Below are 25,074 nucleotides of genomic sequence, written 5' to 3'. Positions count from 1 at the left end.
TCTTAAGCTAATCTTTTACTACAAAGAAATAATACTGCAAGGCCACTGAGGAAAAATGTGTTCTGATTAGTTGAAACACTCCACACATCCCTTATCAGTTATTTTATTCAGAAAGATAATTTTAATACAAAAATTTCAATAGTATTTTCCCACATACAATTAAGACTTTTATCATCTTCTGTTGCTGTTGAATAGAATACTTAATGAGATTTCTTTTAGTGGTTTTTTCTGACTTTTATATTAATTCTCAGTCTGTTAGTGTATGTCTGTGTGGGTGTAGGTCTGTGTTCTGAACTGTCAAAGATATATAGAAAAGACTACAATGCATTTGTACAAAATGCATCAAAACTAAAAAAAAATCACAGCAGTTTGGTTATTTCAAAAACATGGGATGTAGATGGATTGGGTCTCATATTCCTCTTATCATTTACAGAATCTGTTTCAACATCTGATTCTTTTTCCAGTCCAGATGAGAAAATGGTCATTTTGAAGAGGACAATTTCTGAAATGTCTGATTAAATGTTCAAGTGGACAATCCAGATCCTCCCAAAATCAAAGATTTTTGCTGTTTTATTCCTTTCTCTCTTTTCTGTGTGCTTATAAGGGAATAAACATTATTTTCAGCAGAAGTTAGTGTCATCAACCTCTTCAACTAGCCAGTCTTTGCCTCAATACAGGAGGGGAAACCAGGACTACCTGGTTCTACTGGAAAATATTTCACATCCTCCTTGCAGAGAGGTGAAGGGAATGAGGGCAAGGGAAAAGTTCTTTTTGAGGGCTGACAGGTGGTCCTGAGAGCAAATCACCCCTGAGCCATGCAGGTTGTGTGGATTAAAGGGTCCCAGTCCCAGTTTCCTTGAAAAAGTTTGCACTGAGACCTCCATCTGTGCTGAATTCTTATAGTGCTGGAAGATATTGTAAATATGGGAAGTGAACACAGCTAATTCATAGCTGAGCATTTACATTCACAGAGATGGTGGAATAATAAAGAAAGGAATCCTCTAGAAGGCTAGAAGTGTATTTTTGAGTCAGAGCTTTGCAAACTCCGTTTTCCAGTGGAAAACAGACCATGTTTGCACCATGTTCTTTTCTCCAGTTCAGGTGACTAAGATGAGCAGTCCACAATAAAGTCCATCCTCACCTTATGTCCAAAGGGTCCTGGCAAGCCTGGTGGTCCTCTTTCCCCCTAAAGTGACAAAAGTAAACCAAGAAAACAGTCACCATCCAGCCAAACAAGAGCCTGGACATTGCTATAGTCAAGGCAGCAATTCTCCCGTCACTGCCCTCCTGAGCTCACGGTGTCCTGGCAATATTTTACTGACATGTAACCAAATTAAACAATTTGCTAATTGGGCAAGAATTAAAAGCTTTTAGGGAATTTCCATCAAGCTAATCATTTTTGTGCTAGTCACAAGGACAATGGTTACTCATTGTGGAGGTCTCTGTTTTCAGTGTAAATTTCAGAAATCTTCAGTTCTGACCTTTTTTAATGCACAGATTGCATCTGGAGCATTTTCCACAGGCAGGCCTTCCATGGATTCAGGTAAATCCATGCTCTCCTGCAGATGTCATGCTTGCCTGTCTCATATTGAACTAGTCAAACACCAAACTTGTCAACAGTACTCACCTTTTCTCCATCTCTACCCTTCCCAGGCAAACCTGGCTCTCCAGGACGCCCTGGCCCACCAGGTGGCCCAGGCAAACCCACTTTTCCTTCTTTTCCAGGATCACCCTGTAGAAGGGAAACCATCAGAATCATTAAAATACTGGACAATTACCACTTCAGATCTTTCATTGGAACTGAAAGACAGGGATATTTTCCTAGCTGTCTTACCTGGATTTCTTTTGGTATCATAGGAAAACCTCATTAGTGGGAATACTTTTCCTTCAGTAATCTCAAGGCAGTTGTAGTTTCCATTAAGGAAAGTAAAAGAAGGCTTCAAAACATTTTTGGAAGCAGCTATATGTGGTGGTGCACTCTCTCCATGGAGCATACCCCAACCTGAACTCATCAAAACTGGTTATCCCTGCTGTGACACTGAGAAATGTTGGAATGAGCCCTGATCCCAACCTGACCTTTGCTTCCCATAACCCTGCCCAAGTGACACCCAACAGCAGTACTGGATGTCTCTGGTTGTCATGGCTGCTCCTAACTCACAGTGGGTTCTGGGGAGGCAGGTAACAACCCTACATGTGAGGGCTGCTCCCCTGGATTGTCAAGCAAATTGTATTCTATTTGCCATCTGTATGGCAGTTGTCTTCTGTTAAGTGGGTAGTTTTCCTTATCTCTTACACAACTTCCCCCTCTGGGGAGACATCTGCTGACAACAGCCATTGAATGTCACTGCATGGCTGATAAGGACTATGGCATCCCACTGGGAGATGCTCCGCCCAGAGGGAGGAGCCAAGCATTCCTACGTGGATTTAATCTTGAGATTCTGGAATACCAGCACAGCTTCTCCACTGGATTTCCCAGAGGAACAGCAGCTGCCTCTTCCACTGGATCTTCAGAGGAAGGCTACACCCTTGTACAGGATCCCTGCTCCAACAGAACCACCCCTGACACTCCAGGAGGGCTGCAGCCACAATTCCAGTTGGACTGCTACCAACACCTGACCCACAGGGTGCCAGGTTGGGTTCTGACTCTGACAGTGTTGTTTTAGTGTACTGCATAATTTATTTTATCTTTTTATTTTCTTTCCTAGTAAAGAATTGTTATTCCTGCTCCCATATCTTTTGTCTGTGAGCCCCTTAATTTAAAATTTATAGCAATTCTGAGGGAGGGGGTTTACATTTTCCATTTTAGGGGAGGCTCCTGCCTTCCTTAGCAGACACCCTGTCTTTCAAACCCAAGACAGATGGCTTGGGCAATGTGCTCACCTAACCACAGTGCTAGTCAACACCTTCACAAATTTGGGAGAAATTTGTAGCCAGCATGAAAACATGAGCCAACCATCTTACCCCAAGAACAGTGCACAGCCCAGGGCCTGCAGTGGGCTGCATGCCCAGATCTCCCCTTGAGCATGGATGCCTCTCAAGGTAACCCCTCAAATTATCACCTTTTCACATCAGATACTCAGCAAACAAATTGGGAATAAATGCATTGGAAACTCTGAAACCTTAGCTAAGTGATACAAAGGATTGGTTGCACGCATATAATGCTTTAGACAAAATATTGATCAAGTTTAGGACTAACTCTGCATGCAGCCACACCTAAATTCCTCTCTGAGAAGGAGTTTAGAACACAAAGGGATCCTTTCTGAAGCTCATGACTCAATGGAAGGGTCTCCCTGACAGTTTTGTCTCTCCCTGTCCTCAATGCAGTAAATAATCAAGTGTACCTTGCATTGAACCTTGTTAAACCACTGTGGCATTTACCATTGAACTTTATTAACCTGGTGTCTTACATCAATAAAATATACTGTTCTTCTTTCTTGTGAGTGAAGTGCATCACTCTTTCTGCAACACTCAATGAGAGAGTCCTTGGTCCTCACATGACCCTGAGGCAGAGCTCAGTAACTTGGAAGAAGATTTTACTGAATGAGCTGGGATTCATTCCCTTTTAAGCCCCAAATGCACGGATATAGATAATCATGTTTCTGATTAATCATTCCTAATCCAGAAAACAAAGATCAGGACAAAGATCAGCATGCTGGGCACTCTGGGGTGTATGACCAAAACAAAAGCCCCTGACTTCAGAAAGCTCATGAAAGGGGACAGGAAGCCAGTTTTTCTTCCAGTTTTGGATTTTCTGTCATAAATAGGAGTTTTTTAAAACACCAAATGCCCACTCTTGTCAGGTAATGAAGACCACAATTGTGTAGCAGAGACTTTACTATATCCACTCATATCTCAGTGGTTTATTAGGTAAATTCTAAAGTTGCAACTGGGTGAAAATCTTACAGCACGTGTAATGGAGGAGCTCAGACAAGATGAATTCATGAACCCATGTGTCTTAACCATCCATGAACCTATGAAATAATTTCCCAGTTTAGACAGTATCTGTCCCTATTACTTAAAATGCTCAAGAAAAAAAAAAGAAACAAATCCATCAAAGAATCAACTCACCTTTTCCCCTTTTTCTCCTGCCTTTCCTGGGAGTCCAGGGCCTCCAGGCACACCCTGAAAAGAACTTTAAAGCTCAGAAGTTTTTTTGTAGGCAGTATTGGATTTTAAACAAAGGGGCAGACCTGAGGGTTCAGTATAGTTTATCTCAAGGATCAGTATCAGCCCAACATTTCCCAGTACAGAGAATCTGTAATCCAGAGAATACCACAGAAAGGTGTATAACAGGTCCTTAAAGGAGGAATTTCTTTTTCAATATAAAAAATAGCTGAACAGAAAAAGCAGAAACTAAGCTTGTACCAGATTTTTGCATTGTACCAGTAACTATTTCTTTTGTTTTGTGAAATTCTCAGTAGCTCCTAATATGCTACCAACAACCCCCAATCATCACCCCTGTATCAGAAGCCAAAAGCCTCCCAACACTGGGAAATGTAGCTGTGTTCATTTCTTCCTCTATTTCAGTTTTCAATCCTTTTAACATCTTGGCAGGTCTCAAAGGATTCTGTGTCAAAATATAGATGATTTAGAGCTCTAAATTAAGTACTGTAACTTCCTAACCCACCAAAACATATCTTAGAATGGTACTCCATTTTAAGACGTGAAATCATGTCTTGGCACCATTAAGATTGGATTGACCTCAGAATGGATGTGGTAATTATTTTCCTTTCTGCACCAGTAAAAATTATTTCCATCTATATTGGCTTTTATAGGTAATATATTGGTATTACTGGTATAGAAGTTTGCTTAATGGAATATGAAATTGAAAAGTTCTTAATTTTCAATATCACCTTTCAGTTTCAAATTAAATCACTACATTAATACAATTAAATCAAATGTATCTTAACAATTAGTTGAAGGGCAATTTAAGTTTTCTTGGATTGCCCAGGTAATAAACTCTGGTTCTAACAGTGCTATGGTCTAACCCCTGTGCCTGAATACATCATATCCTGAGGTCTAAATGCTGTTTTTCACCTACTCCAGTCTAAGCCCAGTGAAATCCCAAGAACTAGAGAGAAAATTACCCTAGTGGAACTGGGAGTGGAGTTAATCCAAAGATTTTTTTTGTGAATATGAAAAATTTTGTCATGCAAAATTAATAGTGATGATGAACCCCCAAGTAAGGGACACTGCATTGATTTCAAGGGTCTTTAGGCTCAAATGCCTACAAGCTTCCATAATAAAAGTGGGAGTTTACTATGTTATTTTTATACCAAGAAGTCTTGTTTACAAAAGGAGAGGACAAACGAAAAAAGGCAAAGAAAACAAAACCAAAGAGGCAATAAACATTGAATGTTTTCTCTTGAAGAGTTGGCAGCAAAATTTGCTTGTAACAATTAAGTGCGGAATGAAGCAGCACTCTTCCTCCCCTTGATAAAATGAATATGAGAAGACAGTTAATGGATACACCATTCCCAGGTGCCTCCAGATCTTTCAATTCAGCCATAAGAAACAGTTTAATCAAACGCAGCCTTTTGAACATCATAGTAATCCCCATGGAAGGGAAAACTAAGCACATTAAATAAAGAAATCAGGGCACAGATGGGAAAACAAATACACTGGTGCATACTTACCACATTTCCTGGCAAGCCTCTTGGACCTGGGGGCCCTGCTGGTCCACTCAAACCCTGTTTTAAGAAAAATGAAGAGTGCGTGTGTGCATCTCACAACTTGTATCACCATAGGAACAAGATGTTCCAAGTGAGATTGGATTTCATGTCAGACAAGGTGTTGTACATGAAGAAGACAAAAAATAGCACATTTTTTTGAAACTTTTTAGTGTAAAGAGTAATGAAACAATACAATATGGATGAAGGCTCTCTTTGGGAGCTTAAAGCTACCTTCTATCAAAAGAAATCCTAAATCTAGCTCAGATACAGGAAGGAAAGTCTGGGCCAGAAACATCAGAAGAACAGAGTAAAGATTGTTGATTTATCATAAAAAATGTAGGTCAACAAAGTGTGCTTTGTTGACAATTCTACCTTTCTCTGCTGTGAGGAACAAAACCTGAAAACATCCTTTTGCACTAAACAAGTGAAATAGCCTAAACCATCCAGAGTGTAGAGTTTTGAATTGCAGGTCTTCATCTGTTTGGAAGATAAAGGTTTGTAGCATGAAAAAGCCCATGTGTGTCTCCAAAATTTCATGGGAGACATATATTCATTAGAGGACATATATTTGGGGATTTATGTCCCAATAGAGATGTATGTCTGGGGTTACCAGGCTATATTTAGAGGTTTCATGGAATCATAGATTTGGGTTGGAAGGGACCTTAAACATCACTGGGTTCCAAACCCTCTCTTATAAACGGGGACTCCTTCCTCTAGACCAGCTGGTGCTGGGCAACCTGGGGCAGTGCTTTATCCCCTTCAAAGGAAATAATTTCCTCCTAATTCTAATTTAAACCTACTCTCAGTCTAAAGCCATTCCACCTTGTCCTATCACTCCATGCCCTTGCAGAAAGTCCCTCTCCAGCTCTGTTGCATTCCTTCTTTAGGCACTGAAAGGGGCTCTGAGATCTCCTTGGAGCCTTCTCTTCTCCAGGCTGAACAATCCCAATCCTCTCAGCCTTTTCTCATAGCAGAGGTTTAAAGGTTTCTTCATTTCTATGTTATTTACAGTCACTGGTCTTTGAGCCAATAGAAATATGGAATAGCAGCAGTCTGTGAAAGGATGGCAAGAAAAGGGAAGGTGCCTGCAAATATCTGCATTTCCATATCATAAACATCCTCTGAACCACCAGGTTCATAAAAATAAAACCAAGGAATGGGTTTTTGTGGAAGTGGGATAGTTTTTGCCATCTCTCTTTTTTCTTTTTTTTTTCCTCCTCTCCAAAATACTAAGGGGTCCTTCAACCAAGAGTGAAAGACTCCTGAAAAAAGGCAGTTCAGGGTTTAGTGTTAGAGCACTCCTTAGAGACCAAGCATAAGCACAAGAAAGAAAACCATGAACACAAAGGTGGAAGAAAAAATTTCAGTGCTCCAGGATGCATGATTTGAATTTCTTATTCCTTCCTTCTCCTAATCAGTCATTCCCTTTCTCAATCATTATTTCAAACAGTTCTTCGGTGTTTCTTCCTCTTGGCTTGCAAAAAAAGTCTGAGGCCTTTTATTCAGCTGCAAAGGTCTTATGTGTTTTTACAATAATAAAACTGGACTGGAATCCTTTGTTGTTCTTAAGCACACAGACAGACAAGAGCAGCACTCTCTACAACAAATGCCTCAAAAAGGGGTGTGGGATGAGTCTTCTGGATGAGCCAGTATTAAAAAAAAGCCCAACAGAATAGACAGTGAAGCCTAAAAGCACCAATGATGAAAAACCAATTGCTGCTGCTGCTGAGCAGTGAGCTCCCTGCTCCAGCTGCCTGCCTGAGCTGGGCTGACATTGCAGTGCAGTCACACTCACTCACAAAAGGGTGTTTTGTTAAGCAGGGAGAGATTGAGCAGGAAAAGATGCACAGACTTGAGCTGGGCTGAATGGGGCATTGATCTGTTTTGTGCAGATGGTCCTGTTTGCCCACAAACAGCCTCTTCCAGCTGTGCATGAGGATGTGCTCTGTGATCAAGCAGCCTGGGACTGCGAATCCACAAGATGTTGATGTCAGTGTCCCTTCAGGTGTGTCACTGCCAGGGGAAAATGCTGCAAGGGAAGAGTTACTCACAGTCTCTCCAGGGGCTCCAGCCTCTCCTCGGGCTCCTTTCTCCCCCTTTGCACCCTGTGCAGAAAGGAGAGATACCAGCTGATTAGATATGGAAGGAGACCTCTTGCCAGACAAAAAGGCTTCAAGATGCCTGAATGTGTAATAGGAATTGGTTTTGTTAACTAATTCACAGAGGAGTTAATGGCTGAGGAAACAGCTCCCAGTTCTCTATGCAGCAAGAAAGGGAACTATAAAAATAAAACTCTGAGACTTCAGAAGAGTTACTAATGACAGATCAGCTCAGATACTCAGCACAGGATGCTGAAACCTGCAGGTATTCATCTGGGTGAAACTCCTTCCTCTCCTCAGGCCTACCAACTACTTAATTTCCAGCTGAACTTTGATGGACTCCCTTCACAGAAGGCTCACTTACAGCTCTGAAATAGAAACATCAATCATCTAGAAATGGTAATAAGAGATCCCCATGAAGAGAGTTTGTCCTAATCCTACATATTAGAGAGCCCTTTCTGAAGAATTTTTGCAGGACAAAGTCTGCTCACTAAACTGTCCCCCATTTAGCAGATGTTAGTTAAAAGTTGCATGGCATCACAGTGTTTTTTTCTTGGATTTTTTGGGGGATTGGTTTTGTGTGGTTGTTGTTAAGACATATTGGGTAATTGAATCATTACTAATACTTTTATCTTTACATGGTGCTTTCCCTCCCTGGGAAGCATTTTTAGCTTTTATTGGTTTTTGTTTTGGTTTTTTTTTGTTTGGTTTGGTGTTGATGCCCAAGTACTGCTGATTATATAGGGTGGGCACAGCATATATGAGGGCAGAGTGAACACCCACCCATGCTGAATGGAAACACCTCAGTGTAGATTGGAAATAGTTTTGTGTGACACAATAATTTTTCTGAAGGTGGCTGAGACCACAGAACCATTTCACACGAGCCATTGCTCATTCCAGGTCAGATGAGCTAGGGTTGAATCTGACTGCTCTGCAATGTTTTGGAAACGTGACTTATCTGCAAGACCTGTGGTTTGGTAGCAGCAATACAAGATGCCCTCTTGAAGGACCATGAAGTTGGACAAAGTCCCTCAGACAATACTGACCACGCTACAGAGATAATGTATCTATCTGAGCTGATTTTTCTCCTGTTTTCCTGCAGTCCAACAGAAGTAAAAACCTCTACAGAACTCCCTGAATCTATGACACTAGGTTCAAAAAAAGACAAAAAAAAAAAAAAAAAAAAAGAAATGGGCTGCTGGTGTGTACAGGAAGGATTATTTACAGTGATACAGACCTTGAGGGCACTCCACTCTACTCATGTCAAAGGTTTTCTTCAAGGTCCCTCTTACCTGTACTCCTGCAGGTCCTGGCACACCTTGCTCACCTGGGACCCCAGGTAATCCCTGAAATACAGAGGGAGAGGTAAAGGAGCTCCTTCCACTGAGAGAAGTATAATTTTTACAGAGGCTGCCACTTCACAGGGCTCTGTCTCTTCTGGGAGCTCCATCCAGAACAAGAAACTCCAGAATACAAATGCAGTACCCAAATCCACAATTTAGCTGGGCCACATCACTTCAAAATCCCTTAACAGATCCTGCACATAAATTACTGCCAGCCAAGCTCTGCCTAGAAAATCCCATAGTCATTTTTTCATCTACTAAGGCCCAGAACTACAGATTAGGTGCCTAAACTCCAGCAGTCATGCAGCTTCCTCTACAGGCAGCACAAAGATAAGCACCACTGTGGCTATTTCTGATGAGAGAAGCATCCCAGCTACAGAAGGAGCATGTCCCACCCTCTCCCTCCAAAACTGACCACTCTCATGTCCTCTCTTGGCTGTACTTACAGTTTCTCCAGTCATTCCTCGATCTCCTTTGTCCCCTTTTGGTCCAGGTTCACCCTGATATAAAACAGTAAGACAAAGAGAGAAATAAAAGCTATTTCCAGGGCTGGAACTCACACTAGTCCTGTTTAGTAAGTGGGCTCATTCAATCAGTTACCCATTTCTGACACAAAGTAGCTTCTTCAAAGGACCTTGAGGTCAATGAGTCAAAAATGAATGCCACACTAAAACAGGGAGATCACTATCTAGACTTCTTGGTCTGTTCTGATACTAACTGAAAAACACTCAGCTTAAAAGGAGAACATTTTGCCCTCATGCAGAAGAGTACCTAAGACTATACATAAAATAGAAAAATAAATCTCTAACATTTTTAAAGGCCACATGATGTGAATAATAGCAAAAGCACCAGTGCCACTGCACTACCTCTCAGTAGGACCAGAGCCCTGATGTCATCCCACAGTGATCCCAGATACAGCTCCCTATTCCATCTATAAAAGAGAAGTGTTCAGTGATCATCTGGAGCATTTCCAGAGGTGAGCACTACACAGCAATTCCTGATCTCTAGTTCTATTAACATCTCCATACATCCATGCAGCTTCCTCTCCCTCCTGCAATGTCAGTACATTTTATCACGCACCACCATCACTGCCTAATAAGATTAATTTATTCCTGTTCTTCCTCCTTACAGTAAATTGAATATGCATTCAGACAGAAGTTCATCAGCTTTGTCCTGTGGTCTAGAGCAATAATCAATAAATCCATATGTCTGCTTTTTATAAATTGAAAAGGAAAGCGCACAATTATGGAACTAGCTGGAATAAAGGAGGCACTACACCAATACTCACTCCTGTATATTGTTATGAACGTAGGTATTCAGGCAACAGCAATCATTACTTATTCATTATTTATCATACCAAGTGTTTCAATTATGCAATCAAGGAAGAGTGAGAACATCAGTGATTTAAGCTGGAAGGAATAGTGATCAGCCAAAATGCAGAGCCAGACAAATCAGCTTGAATTTTATTTACGTCTGCTGTTTGCCAATCATTTCTGCAACACCTGGGAATTCACAGACCATTTTCAAATTATTCTCTAACAGATAAAATAAGTGTAGCTGCATAAATATTACTTATGCTTGTATTAATTATGCATTATGAATAAATATTGTAATCTGTGGTAAATAATGGGAGGAATTTTACCCTACAAACAGCATCCCATTAGATCGACTTTTAGCCAGGCAGTCCCTGATGCCATCTAGCGTCCTTCAGAAAAACATCAGGATCACCTAAAGCAGCTCAAGCAAAAGGGCTAAAGCTGCAAACCTGTATGTTTGTGCCTGGAAGCTGTGTTGTGTAATGACATTTAAAATTCTGAAACTTTTGAGAGAGCAGAAGGACAAAGCACAGACACAGGTCAGTGCATTTGTAGGCAGGGATGGTGTTACTGAGTGGGGATAAGGATGTACATTACCAGGGAAAACAAAATTGCAAAGCGAAGAATTAACGCAAGAGGGAAATGGGGAAAGTTTTTAACATTTTCCTTTCTTCCTCTTTTTCCTTGATACTTGACTTGCAGAATAGTGCAAAGTCTTACAGACACAGACATGGGCAGAAGAAGGATTTCTTCCCAGATTCATACAATGGTTTGGGGAGAAAGGGACCTTAAAATCACCCCTTCCAACCCCTCTGCCATTGGAAAGGCACTTGAAGACCCATCCAACCTGGCCTTGAACATTTCCAGGGATGGGGCACCCACAGTTTCTCTAGACAACCTGTGCCAGTGTCTTCAGGACTCTCACAATAAAGAACTACTTCCAAATACCTAATCTAAACTGATATCTGACAGTTTACAGCCTCTGATCATCTTTGTGGCCTTCTCTGGATTTGCTCCAGGAGATCCAAGATCTCCTTATTTTGGGGGCTCCAGAGCTGGATGCAGCACTCCAGGAGGGGTCTCACCAGAGCAGATTATTAGAATCACCTCCCTTGACCTGCTGGCCATAGCTGCAGCCCAGGACACAAATGGTAACACAACCCACCAGAAAATGTGCCTGTGAGTCCTTTCCAGTTTGCCAAATCCATGACTCTGCCAAGCTGTTACCACTGCCTGCTAGTGCTGCCCACTGGGAGATGCTCTTAGTCCACTGCCACCCACTTCTTACCCACATCTCAGTGCACAGAAAAGACAGAGTGACAGCTGCCAGCTGCCACCAGCCTGGCCCAGAAGAGGACTTACAGCTCCCATGACCTGCTCTCAGCAGTGTCCTCCTGTAGCCTCAATTATGGCTCAGCAATTCCTGTGCTACTTAAAGGAAAGCAAGTGCAGTGGGGGTCCAGCTGTGCCTGGCCACAGTGGGAGACAGAAGGCAAAGTGAGGAGCCACCTCTTTTCTTACTGCTATTGCCTCCTTCCAGCCATTATACCTGACCACCACTGTGGTTCTCTCACCCCATCTCCAAGAATATTTCATGATCCTACCTGACTAGCCTAAATACATAGGAAATAGCTCCCTGGTACAATACAGCACGCACTCAATGGGAAGCAGTGGTAAGGATTGGTTTTTGGAGTGCACCTGTCAGCACCCTGCTGGTCCTGCCACCTCTGTAACATTACCCAAGACACTCTCCTAAGGCTCATCACCTCCTTCTGACACTTTAATGTGTACACCTGTACATCCAACTGTTCCTACCCTCTCCTCCCTCAAACTGCTATGTGCAGAGCTGTGCTGTGGCAGGTGTCACCACAGTCGTCTTGCACAGGGAGAAATCCCAGCAAATGGAACAGCTGACACACTTCAAGCCTTTTATTTCTTACTGTCTTGCAGCTCATTTACCAGAGCAATGTACTCAAAGCAAAAGGAAAAACTCTTTATGTGACTGTAGCACTATAAAGACCAGGAAAGATGTCATTGTTCTGTATGTCTCCTTAGAGTGTATATAGATATATATAAGTATTGAGCAAAGGGGAAGAGCAAGCCAAAGAAATCCTATCTCTTTCTCCAGTACTACTTCACATCCTTATTTCCTTCCTCAGCCTCTGAAGAACCTAGCATATATGCTTCTCTTTCTAATGGCACTCCTACTACAGCCTACCTCCGTCATCCATGAAACCTCCTGATCCATAACAAACTTATTCACAGATCATATTTTGTTATTTATTTCCGACTAGGTGCTAAAAATGGGAACAAAATCTTCTCTTTACACTTGGTTTAAGAGGCTGGGATAGCATACAGCTCTGTCCCAGCCACAGTTGATTTCACTGCTGATCTTACCAGCACAGCTTTGGACTTCTCATCATAGCTGGTTACAGTTGATGAGGATGCCCAGACTCAATCTGGGTTCTTTACTGGAAACATTTCAAAAACACAGAAATCCCTAAGGGGTGTGCCTACCAGATACAAGAGGGGATAAGCCAGAGGCCATATTTATTAGGGATGTTACTTACAGGAATCCTGGGATGTGGGGTGAAGAAGGCTGGCTGGAACAGAAACCAGAGTGTTAATAACAGGATAGCCTATTTTCCTTAAAATGCAATAGTTTACACATACTCCTGTCATTACAGATTGCACATTCCATACATTCCATAAGTAAGTTTATAAAAGAGCAACCCACTGTAACATCTGGGTGTTTGGAAAGAAGCCCACAAATATCTTAAATCTCCCAGAATATCTGAAATATGAACATAAACTCAAGACTATCCTATGTGTCCTACAATGATGAAAAAACAATCAATCTTTAGACTTTATAGCAATTTTACTGCTAGCAATCTCCAGCTCACTTTCCCACTTAGAGCCATCTTCTGTGTTATTAAATTTCCTGATACCATGAATGAGCTTGGTGTGTTCTCCCTCTGCTTTGTACCATGTACATGAAATCTCAATGGGAATACATAGTCTCTCTGAAGGGGTAGCCACAAAAAGAAATTATAAAGTTTTGTAGAATGAGACAGTATCTTTTCTCAAAGCTGATAAAATTTTGAAGAAAAAAACTGACCTTGATGACATGAAGACTTCTGAAAAGCATTACCTACCTTTAACAGCTGAAACAGGCCCTGGTTCCAGCCTAGTCCTGTGGGAGGGACTATGGCCAAGACATTATGTTATTCAATACCACCTTAGGCCACTGCCAGGGGTGGAGGAAAGGGCTTCTTTCTCTCACTTTGGAGAAGGGAAGGACTTTCCTTTCTGCTGGTGGAAGCAAGGCAGATGGAGCAGTGGGATAATGCTGGTCCTGACCAGAGGGAGCATTTTGGGTGGCATGGCTGCAGTCAGGTCAAGCTCCACACTCCCTCTTTTGTCCACTTTTGTTATTGTTTGTTTTGCTATTGTTTGTTTGCTTAGCTTATTGTTGTTTCCATAAATTGTTCTTATCCCAACCCTCAATCTTTGCCCTTTGTGCCTCCAGTTCTCTTCTCTGGGCACACGTGGGTGGAAGAGGGGAGAAAGGGGAGTGAGGGTCATTTTGGGGTCTTGGGGGATCAGGGGTGCCAAACTGGGGACTACCATTCCTAAACCATGACAAATGGAAATAATTTCTCCCTACAAACACAGGAAGCTTGAGCAGTTACACACATTTCCATGTCCAGCCATGTTGTATTTTGTTTGTGAGCTGCATTTTCTGCCTTTACCAACAAAGATCCATCTTTGGTGCTGTGACTGGGTCATTCTTGCCTGACACAAGTGGAGTCTTTCTACACAAAGCACCATGAAGTGCTCTGGCACAGACTGAGGCTCAAGTAATGGCAGAGAATAAATTAAATCACCTTCTCCATTATGGGGATTTTTGAAGGAATTTTTAATGAGTTAGAGACAGGACCTCTGAGCTTTTAGATTATGCGATTTATTTTTAACTTCTACACAGGCAGGAAGGGTGAGTTTGGCTCACATCTTCATAGCATGGTTCAGAAGGTCACAAGGCCTCTAGTTACAAGACCTTTTAAAGATTTATTGACCAACAAAACACTGCCAACAAGGATATGTATGTTTTTGACCCAATCCTTAAATATTTTGTCTTATGGACTCATGCCACAGCGTAAGCTTTCCTGGCCAATCACATTATGACACAAAAACCTACAGTACTGTATTCTAAACTTCTGGTTCACCTTTGTAACTCCTTTTATTTTTTTTCTGTATCCTAAACTCTAAATTTTCCTCTTCTTAACATGTTTATGCTTTAAACTGTAAATCCACATTCTTGCTTCTATCATCTAAGTTTGGAAGCCTTTTCCAAGGTCTCAGATCAAATCCAGTGTTTAAGCTTTGGCTTTCAGGTCCAAAGTTCTGAGAATTCCCTGCATTTCAGGTTCCAGCACTCCACTGCTGTTTAAAAGTCTTTAGGCACTCGATTTTCACCAACCAACAGACTCTGATTCAGATTTTGTCCATAATCTGTGAATGAGGCAGCTGTATCCAGCTGTGGTGAGCAGAGATGATGAGAGGATGTGTGCCATGTCTTGGAGGATCTGTGATTGGCATAAATCCTCTAGTTGCAATGATGGTGCTCATTCCAAGCTGCTTACTCAGGTCTTCTCAGAGGGAACTCAGAGGTTTGTGTATTTACATTCAGTGGGTGCTGATTTAATCATCAGTGAACTTGTAATTATACTCAGGCTCCTCAAACTAATTTTGCATCTTGATTTTGAAAGCAATAAATTTATGTATTCTAGGTCTGTTTTTGCAAAGAGGCAGAGGAAGGTACAACCTCACCAAAAAATAAAAAGCTCAAATAAACCTTGGTATTGCTTCTCTGAAACAAAAGGAGATAATGTCAGAGTAAATAGGTCCCAAGGTTTCTGCAGAGAAGTAAGAAACTTGAAAATTGTTTCTGAGGAATTTATGAGGAGGAATGACACCTTGAATATTGTTACAGCACCAAACACAATCTTACTTACTGTTCCAGGTAAGCCTGGGGGTCCAGGGGAACCTGTGTCACCCTGGAGAGAGGAAAAAAATGTAACTAATTATATAAAAAGATTCCCAAATAAAACTCAACATTATCATTTAGAGATGCAGCATTACCAGATGAGATGTAACCCAACCCCCCAGCTCTGTGACACTTCTGGGCTGAATTTTTGCTGTCCTTGTTTTGATGCATGCAGGATTCTCATTCTGTTGTCTTCATCTCTCTATGATTCTATCATCAACCTGAATTCACAGGTTGATGAATTTCTAAAGTTGCCCAATCCAGTTTAGGATATGGAGTTTAATTTGCTTTTTCAATTAAAGTTGACCAAAAGTCTGGATTGAACAATATGTTTTAGCTAAACTTCTTTCATTGAAAAAAAAAAAAATCTGTTTTTCATCAAATATTTAAGTTGCTAAATCCAGTTCCCCTCTAATTTTAAAACATAGTTAAAACTATGCTGTTGCTGGAGGATCTCCTGAGCCCTGGCACTGACCTGCCTGTGGGCTGTGCTCCACAAACATCAGTCCCCTGACACTTGAAAGCCAAGAACTACCAACAACACTTGTTAACCTCCCAGGTAAAGGAGGTTTAGGTGCCTTATTGATGTCAGTGGATCACCCATGAAAGAATTCCCCCCTCCACAGGTGGTGAAAGTCACTGATAAACTCAGGACTGATGGAAGAACTCACATCCTGAACAGCACTGCCTCTGTAATGAGGGCAGTTTTTCCACTATACCCTCACAAGCATCTGCAAGGTCAGTGTTTCTTCTTCACCTTCAAGTTCACAAGGGTTGAATGTAAATTTTGGTGGACATTGCCTTTGTCTACTTCTCTCACTTTCCCTAAAATTAAAGGTGTTGTGATGGCAGAAGCCCAAACTGTTCCTTAAGTTATTGTTCTATCCCCCAAAGACAGGCACAGAAAACTTTCTAGATTTTAGTTCTAGGCTCATTCATATCAGCCACTTATAAAACTGAAAAAAAGAGAAAATTTTAACAAAATAAAAAAAGAAAAAAAAAATCTTGAATTTACAAAATTGTCCTTAATTTCATCAGATTTCATTGTTCAATAAATTATTGTCTCCATCCCACACACAGCTATTTCTGCTGCTTCTTTGTAAAGTTCAGCTAAAAGTTTTCCAAATTTTCTAGTCTTCCTCAGCCTCCTCTATCACTTGTCTCTGCCCTTTTTTTTCTGCTTTCTTCTCCTGTCTAAGGAAGATCAGGGTCATTTCATGACTTACTTTTTCTCCTCTTTCACCTTTCATTGCTGGGAGACCGTCTCTTCCTTTTTCTCCCTATAAGCAGGGAAAAGAAAGCAAGAAACATGCACATTTTGATTTTAATGCATCGGCCTCACTAAAACATTTTACACTCTCAGTTATCTATCTTCCAAGATGTAGAGCAAGCAATTAAAAATGTAACATTTTGAAGATGGCTTCAAAAATCCACAATATTTTCAAAACCAATGATTGTCAATTGACCTCACAGAAGGGAAAGCATCAATCCTAAAATAACTTGCTTGTAGAAGATCCTACTGCCTGATGTAGTTATAAAAAGCAGAGGGTTTTTTTCCAATTTGAAAAGAGCCAGCAAAACAGCAGTTAAGACCCAGAATGAATATTTATATTATTTTTTTGGTTTGGGTTGGAAGGTACCTTAAAGACCATTTAGTTTCAAATCTTTGCCATGAATATATTCTGTAACCTCTGCTCTACAAGGCATAAAATGGAGCAAACTGCATGGAAAAACCTCAGATGATTTTAGATCCTTCTTGATCACATTCAAGCATGTCATCAGTAATCAAGGTTATAAACCTCACTCATGTGGCTAAATTTACTGTCAGGACATTGACCCAAATATTTCCTGGCATGAAGACGTCTCCAGAGTTCTGCAGCTACCCAGAGGAAGCAGTAGACACAAGGACTTGGGTAGAAGTTAAGCCATCAGAAAATAATTCAGCCATCTGAAGCCTTTTCCAGGGCTCAGTGACAAGGTGAATTAGTAATTTTTTTATCAAGAATTTTAAATGTCCTTAAATCAGGCAAGTAATTCTGAAAGGGAGTTCTAAAGTGCAATCTGACCTCTAGAGTTCTAACATTTCCTACTGCCTCACAATCAGCATGGCACAACTCTTCCCATTTGGGATAGATATTGCTCATTAGCACCTCTGTGTTAATTGGGAACAGTTACTAGGCAGGGAACACCTTTTTTGGGTACTTGGTAACCTTGTGGTTTCTAATCAGCTGCTTACCACAGCCATCACACCAAGGGACAACATCATCTAGGGACACTCAGGTAAGTCCTCCTGATGCTAAATGGCCAAAAGAAGATCAATTTGTGGCTCCAAGTCACTCACCCGGTCTCCTTTTTCTCCTTTCAGTCCAGGTAAGCCCCTAGGACCAGGAAAACCTGCTTCACCCTGAAAATAAGACAAAGTGTGTGAAAAGTGAATGCTGTCAGACAGATCCTGCCTGATTTTTCTCATGAGACTGACTGTAGATGTAGTTTGCTGAGAGAGAATCAGATTAGTTTGATTATCAAATAATTTCTTAGTTTTTTTAAACCATTACTTAATGCAGCAAGTAAATCTTCTCTGGTTTTTGCCTGTTAACTGATGCCACAAAATTTAGGATGTATTTCCTTCATGCTGTTCTTTATCAGGACCAAGGAAGCAAATGAAAGCAGAAAAAGAAATATAATATGACTTTTATTTTCACCATTAATGATCTGGTGTAGTCTGGAAATGCAAAAACTGCAGTGTATTAATCTGAACAGTACAGATGTCACCTGATGAACAGATATAGAATTATCTCAGTGCACTATGGCACATTTGGATTTACTTCTGTTTGAACATTACCTTTGAGTTTCTGCTTTACAATACTTGTTATTGGAGTAACTATGATCTCTGTGTCATGTGGTTTCCCCTAAATATATCAAGTACTCTCAAATTTAGCTCCCAGTTGACCCAGTTTGTAATGTGAAAATAACCATGTGGCTTTCTATTTATAATTCTTTTCTATCTGAATTTATACTGCAATATCACAAAGTAGATCAGTCATGGATAAGACCCAAATTCCCAAAGTCTTGTACAAATATTGAACTAAGAAAAGGTAATTCCTTCTCTAAAGAGATTATCTTAAGTATAGAGAGAACACAAGATTATCATGGTAGAGGTGCAATGGGTTTGTAGATAAAATCAGGTGAGGAACAAGATACTGTAGTAACTAGGGATTACATCCAGATGATGTTGGCAGAATTTTAAAGAAAGTGGCATTTGGTGGCAGATGGAGTGATGTTTTCTCAGAGCTACTGTGGGATCCTGGCTATCATGGAATAATGGAATGGTTTGGGTTGGAAGGGAACCTAAAGATCTTCTAGTTCCAGCCCCCTGCCATGAGCAGGGACACTGTCCACTATCCCAGGTTGCTCCAATCTGGCATTGGAGACTTCCAGGAATGGAAATGACCATGAGATCCCAGCCATTCCAGAGATTCAGAGAGTAATCAGAGCATCTAGCATTGAAGGAGACAGAGGAGAATTTAGAGGGAAAATAAAAACACAGTTTAAATTTGGCCTCTGAAAAGGCCCTGAAGCAAAATATCATTGAGTTTGTAAGAGTTCAAGGACAGAAATATAATACAAAACAGCCAGTGTGGATTTGTTAAAACTTAATCGTATCAAACCCATCCAGTTCCCTCTTTTAACATGAAAACTAAGCAGACATGAAGAAAGCATTTTCCTGATGTATCTTGACTTTAGTAAAATATCTGACATAAGCCAAAATGATGTTCTGATCTATAACCACAGAAATGTAGTGTAGAATGGTACCTGGAGGGTGGTGTACAACTGAATGAAGAAACAGCATTCATACACATGCTATTAGCAAACTACTGTCAAAATTCAGAGGATGTATGAAGTGAAGTCCTCTCAGGGACAGCACAATTCAACTTGTGACAGGGAAGACAACACTTATGAAACATGTGGAGAACGTCACATTGTGGAGAGACGGACAAGTGTCTTGGAAGGTGGTGCTAAAATTCAAAACAGCCCTGTGTGGGGAGATGATTCAGACCTAGGGACAGTGATCTGGTTGGGGTCTGGCCCTTTGTGGCACTTGGACCAAGCCTGCCTGGAAACTTCAAGCCTGATAGTTTGCTTGCCCAGTGAAATGACATCAAGGAAGGGCACAGAAACCACTCCTCCCTTGGAGCCTGATGAAAACACTCCAGAGGAATCATTTGCCCATGCCGTGGTGATTTCCCCTTACCTGGGACACCAGGTAAGGATACTTTCCTGGGAACTGAGTGATACCTATCAGGCAGATTGCAAGGACTTTTGGAATAGCAGCAGTACAGTCCAGACTCACAGGGTGGGGTAACTGTTATTAACTTAATGAGTGCCTTATCCCAGTAAACCTCAATTTGTGCCTCAGACTTGTAGCCTTATTCCACCAATCACAGAATCTTTAAGTTGGAAAAGCCCTCTAAAATCAACCATAAGTCTCACCCATACAACTGTTGCACCTTCAATCACAGATGCAAGTGACCTGCACAGATCTTGTCATTGGCAAATGGCTTTGTTATCTCATGTGGTCACTTGCTATGGTTTTGACAGGTCAGGTTTGCTGTTAAGACTGTTTTTTCTGCTCACCTGCTCACCAGGTTGGCCACGGATCCCTGGTTCACCCTGGAAAAACAAAAGCAAATCTGTAACATTGTAAGGACTTGATCATTTGGTGAGAACACGTCCTCATTAGCAAAATGTGGACCCTACTGGTCCATGTTGTTCTACCTACATTCCACAAGGCTCTGAAATTGCCTTTTTGATGGCTTGGGAATGCAGCCTGGAGGGAGCCAATGCAAGGTCCAGGTTAGATCTCCTTGCACACAGGCTTGAGAGAGGAGCATCAAACAAGGGTTTGTATTTTGGAACACCATCAAAGTCAGTGAACCCCATCTGCTCATCCCCTTATGTCTCCAACTTCAGAGGAATCTTCTCCCTACTTCAGTATAAGACCTTCCAAAATCACACCTTGGTTGAGTCAGTGGATACTCAGCAGACCATGAAGTACAATCCCTTACCTTAGGGCCAGCTGTTCCAGGAAAGCCTTCCTCACCCTTTTCCCCTCGTTCTCCCTGCAGGGAACACAACAGGTCAATTCACAAACTCCTCTGGTGTTTGTGCAGCACATTTGCAGTCAATGGTGAGGAATATTTTAACTCAGTTCCTCAAGATCACCTTGAGCGTGTAAATTGAGCCATATGAGAATATGCTTCCTGGAATATTTTTTCATTCCAGTGCCATTTGCAATCACATCTGCAGCATCCTACTGGAGAATTTCTGGAAAAACACAATCACTGTTGCATTAAAGATGTCCATAGTGAATTATCTGGGAAAAAAAACCACCTCCATTCAGTTTCTTCAAACTGTATGTGGTTAGAAAGTTAGGAAGTGTTTAAAAAAAAAAAATAAAATTTTGGAACTGGAGCCTTGGTCACTGTATCCATTGTGTAAATACTTTAAAACTGATCTTCCAATGTGGGTGGCATCAGCATGGACAGCAGAGGCTGCAGTGGTTGAAATGTAGCTACCCAGCTGGGAAGTGCAGTAAGTGCTACACAGATGTGTGGATAAAATCGAAAGTTTGTTTAACATCAGAAATATGTTATGGGCTGCAAATTCCTCACCTTTATTCACCAATAAATGGGAACTGGGGACTCTGCTAGACCTGAGATCAAGTATCAGAAGCAAGAAAACCTCTCCCAAGGCAATAGATGGTTAAGAGCTGTTTTCTTAAATATAGTAATTTTTAATATAACCATCATCCCCAAAACCTATTTTGGCCTTTGCAGCCAAAACATGGTACATTTCTTTGTCCCTTATTTGCAGGGGGATGAGAAGTCAAGTGTCTTCTATCTCTACATTTACTATCTCCCCGCTCCCAGTGCATACACAATGGAGAAGACAACTCCCTTTGCAAGCCATAATTTGGAAAAGATTTCAAATGGGGCATAAGAAGTAGGAAATAATAAAGAACCAACTTTCTGCCACACAGACCTAGAGAAGGCTCAGGGGAGTGGCATCTCTTCTTTTCAGCCCTTCAGGGAGGAAAGAAAGGAACGTCTTTGGAGCCCTCTACAGTCCTTTACTCTTCTTCTTTGTGCCCTGGATGTGTGCCTTGACTTGCCAGAGTCACTGGATTTCCTCATTGATTGTTTGCAATGCTCAGCTGTGTTTTTCCTGCCTCCCTTGCTTGCTCACCCCACTGATCTACCTGGGTAAGGAGCTTAATCCCAGTGTCTGTGGTGTCACTTGCCTTTTGACCTGGAAGCCCAGGAAGCCCATTGAGTCCATCTTTGCCAGGCAGCCCCTAAACAAAAGGAAAACATAAGCTATAAGTGCCAATTCTTTAAATTACTACCAGCAAACTCAGCATAAACATGCTCAGCCCCTCTCTCCTGCCACCCACCTAAGTTAAAGAAAAGAAAAACCCCCTCATGTATTTCGGGTTTTGATTTTTTTTCCTACTTTGTCTTAAAAGACACAAAAATTCTCACATTGTACATATTTGCTCTGCCTTTTCTTCCAGTATCCCAGTTTTAGTGAATGACCACTGGATGTCAGCATTGTTACAGAGAAACTCCAGTATAGAGCTTTTAGGTACTGAGGATCTTTAAATTTTTTAATGTACCTTACTTAAATTTTAGTTTATTCTCTATAAGTCCCTATTACCTGTAGCTATATATATATATTTTCTTTTACATCTGTTTCTCCTTTTAAATCTTGGTAATTTCTTATACAGTAAATAGACCCCTAAAATTAAATTATATAGCACAAAGTGACAGAGTGGTTCAGCAAGATAAGAATTAAAATTACTTCCTGTCATGCATTTAAAATGGCAAAAAAAAAAAAATTCTTCCCTTTTCCAAGTGTTAGTCAATCCACACACACTGCAGACTGTAGGTGGCAATTCTGTACTAAGTATTTAATTATTCAGTTTTTGTGACTTAAGAACAACAGAAATTGCTACAGTCTGCTAAATCTGAGATTTTAATCATGAGTAATTTGGCCTTGTTCAGGAAATTCCAGGTTTGGAGAAACAATATTGTGTCAAATGCAAAAGGAATTTTAAAAGGTATCACATAAAGAAAATACCATGATCCAATTGCATTGGAATAGTGGAGCTGCACCTGGTAAAATTCTTATTCAAAAAGGTATCTGAGAATTATTTCTGGATTAAAAGTGACAGCACTGGAGCTCATGTTAAAACCCGATGTGCAAAAAAGATGTGGGAAACAAAGCAGACTTCAGAATTAAATTATCTGAAGTAATTAAGAACTTTGAGGTGAGGGAAACAGTTCCTCAACACTTACAGGTGGTCCAGGTGGTCCAGTTTTACCAGAAACTCCAATCTCTCCTGGCAGTCCCTGAGAAATGAAATCAGGATAAAAAATAAATCAGTATTTCTGTTCTCTGCAGGAATCTCACTGCAGATTGCTGCTTTCACTTCAAGTACATTTTTCCCTTTCACTGCAGCCAGGTCACTGCTGTGGGGAGCCCTGGAGATGCTGAATTATCCCCATGAAGCACCAATGTGGTTCCAAGGCTCAGCAGGGAGAAGCTGTGCTCTAGGACCAGCTGTGGCTTTTAGCAGAGAAAATATAAGAGAAAATATAAGAGAAAAACCACATTTCAAGAGGCCTTAACTCTGTTCCTTCTAAAAACCATGACCTAAAATTTTCTCCAGCTGTTTTTCTTCTCCTTGATAAAAAACAAAACCCCTCAGGGTTTCTTACCGGTGGCCCAGGTGGTCCCGGGGGTCCAGCAGTGCCTGGGGGCCCTGGAGGTCCCTGCAAGAGAGGAAAGAAAGCAAATTTATCAAATTTTCTGGTAGGAGCTGAAAGCCTCAGGTCCTCCCCTATGTAACAGGGGCCCTGTAGGAAACAGGCAAAGCACTGAGCTTTATTTGCTTAACTTCTACCCAAAAAGTGCAAGATGCCAAAGCAAGGGGCCATGAATTCAGGTTGAACATTTTCTTCTGCTTAAACCACTGCTGCCATTGCCACAAGGAGAGCTCCATCCTCCACTCCAGCACAAGAGAAGGAGGAGTGGAAGGCCATCAGGGGTAACCCACAACACAAAGCTTGACCAGTGGGATTCCTTGGAGCACCCAAACAAAGTTAACCTTGGTTAAAGTTGGTTCAATATTACAGCAACCTAATGAGGATCTTCAGGGTGAGAGAAGTGGACGAGAATCTTGTTTCATGATCAGAAGGCTAGATTTATTGATATATGATATATAATACATTATTACTATCCTAAAAGGAATAAAGAGAGAAGTTGCAGAGGCTGCTAAGCTAAGAATAGAATAAAAAGAATGAATAACAAAGTTCTGTGTCCAGCAGAAAGCAAGGACAAACTCTCCTGTGAGTGGTCAGCAAATCCAAACACTCACAGAAGCCCAATCACCGCTGCACCTGTTACATTCCACACCAGCCGATAACAATTGTTTACATTCTTCTTCTGAGGCCTCAGCTTCCCAGAAGATGAACAAATTCCAGAGAAAGGATTTCTATGAAAAAATGTCTGCGACAGTTCAAAGTGAATAATTTACCTCCAAAAAAAAAAAAATTGCTGAAAGCAACTAATGAATGAACAGATTTGTGATTCGAGCTTGCTTTTTTTGGGAGGGTGGGGTTAAAAATATGAATCCAAGAGTATGGAGAAATGCTGCAATGACTCAAGTGTCGTAAACAAAATTTGCCACCATTTTGTTGCTTGACATCAACCTGGTAGGTAGTAAAAGATTCTCACAAAATCATAGTTTGATTAACACATTCAGTTGGAAATATCTTAACATTCTTACTCATTTCCCTGCAACAGCTGTTTCTCTTAGAAGAAATATTCTCTCAATAGCCACCTGGTTTAAAGAGGGATCTATTTTTATGCATCAAGCAAATTGTTAAATTTAGCTTCCTATGAGATATTTGTTTCCAGCCTTGACAAATCCTAGTATGTTACTTGAGATACAAAAGTGTTTGTTACTGCCAGCTTCCCCTGTAGACAAGACGGGATTTCTCTCTCCTATGCTCAGAATGAAATGTGTTCATGCATTTTTTGGATCAGGATCTGAGCAAACAGCATGAGAAATGGGTATGTGAGCTGAAATCTGACCCTGGATGCCTCTTTCTGTCTTTCTAACATAACAATCTCACTAATTTTCAGTTTTCAGCATAAGGGGAGTTCTGGTGTAATTCTACTTTAAAAAACAACAAACCACCCCACCTAAAACTCTGTAGAGATTTGAAACTGAGCAACTGATACAAGACAGAAATTGGCCAGACAGCATTTTCCCTGTCATTCAATATTAAGGTATTACAAGCCATAGATCAATATTAGAGTTTATTTTTAATGAAAAATGTAGATGATGATAAGAAAATGGTGGGAAAAAAAGTGAGGTGAAGGATCCATTTGAGGCGTGGCTCGGCAGAGATGGCAGATAAGTGATCTTATAAAATACACTCACAAACTTCAGCCAGGAGCTAAGACAGTCTCTTCTCACCAATAGATGGGGCAAAGAGACCAGAAAAGGAAACTGCAGCTGCACTTGCT

At 41.0% G+C, this 25,074-nt stretch overlaps 1 protein-coding gene across 1 annotated transcript in view; it reads right to left on the bottom strand.

The window, feature by feature from the left end:
- COL22A1 (collagen type XXII alpha 1 chain) overlaps positions 1–25,074 on the bottom strand; it is a 217,508-nt gene that overhangs the window by 47,176 nt on the left and 145,258 nt on the right. Inside the window, exons 25-40 of the mRNA XM_054281552.1 lie at positions 23,259–23,312; positions 22,836–22,889; positions 21,775–21,832; positions 20,544–20,593; positions 20,113–20,148; positions 17,819–17,881; positions 16,704–16,757; positions 15,446–15,487; positions 13,001–13,033; positions 9,561–9,614; positions 9,064–9,117; positions 7,724–7,777; positions 5,637–5,690; positions 4,069–4,122; positions 1,628–1,732; positions 1,142–1,186 (exon numbers count right to left, since the gene is read on the bottom strand). Coding sequence (XP_054137527.1) covers positions 1,142–1,186; positions 1,628–1,732; positions 4,069–4,122; positions 5,637–5,690; positions 7,724–7,777; positions 9,064–9,117; positions 9,561–9,614; positions 13,001–13,033; positions 15,446–15,487; positions 16,704–16,757; positions 17,819–17,881; positions 20,113–20,148; positions 20,544–20,593; positions 21,775–21,832; positions 22,836–22,889; positions 23,259–23,312 — 864 coding nt within the window. The remainder of the gene's footprint in view (positions 1–1,141; positions 1,187–1,627; positions 1,733–4,068; positions 4,123–5,636; positions 5,691–7,723; positions 7,778–9,063; positions 9,118–9,560; positions 9,615–13,000; positions 13,034–15,445; positions 15,488–16,703; positions 16,758–17,818; positions 17,882–20,112; positions 20,149–20,543; positions 20,594–21,774; positions 21,833–22,835; positions 22,890–23,258; positions 23,313–25,074) is intronic.

Source organism: Melozone crissalis, unplaced genomic scaffold (genome assembly GCF_028551555.1).
Source record: "Melozone crissalis strain CALT ecotype California unplaced genomic scaffold, PUWL_Pcris_2 ptg000002l_1, whole genome shotgun sequence".
NCBI lineage: Eukaryota > Metazoa > Chordata > Aves > Passeriformes > Passerellidae > Melozone > Melozone crissalis.
Note: the sequence above shows the minus strand (reverse complement) of the source record. Positions and strands in the feature narration are given on the sequence as shown.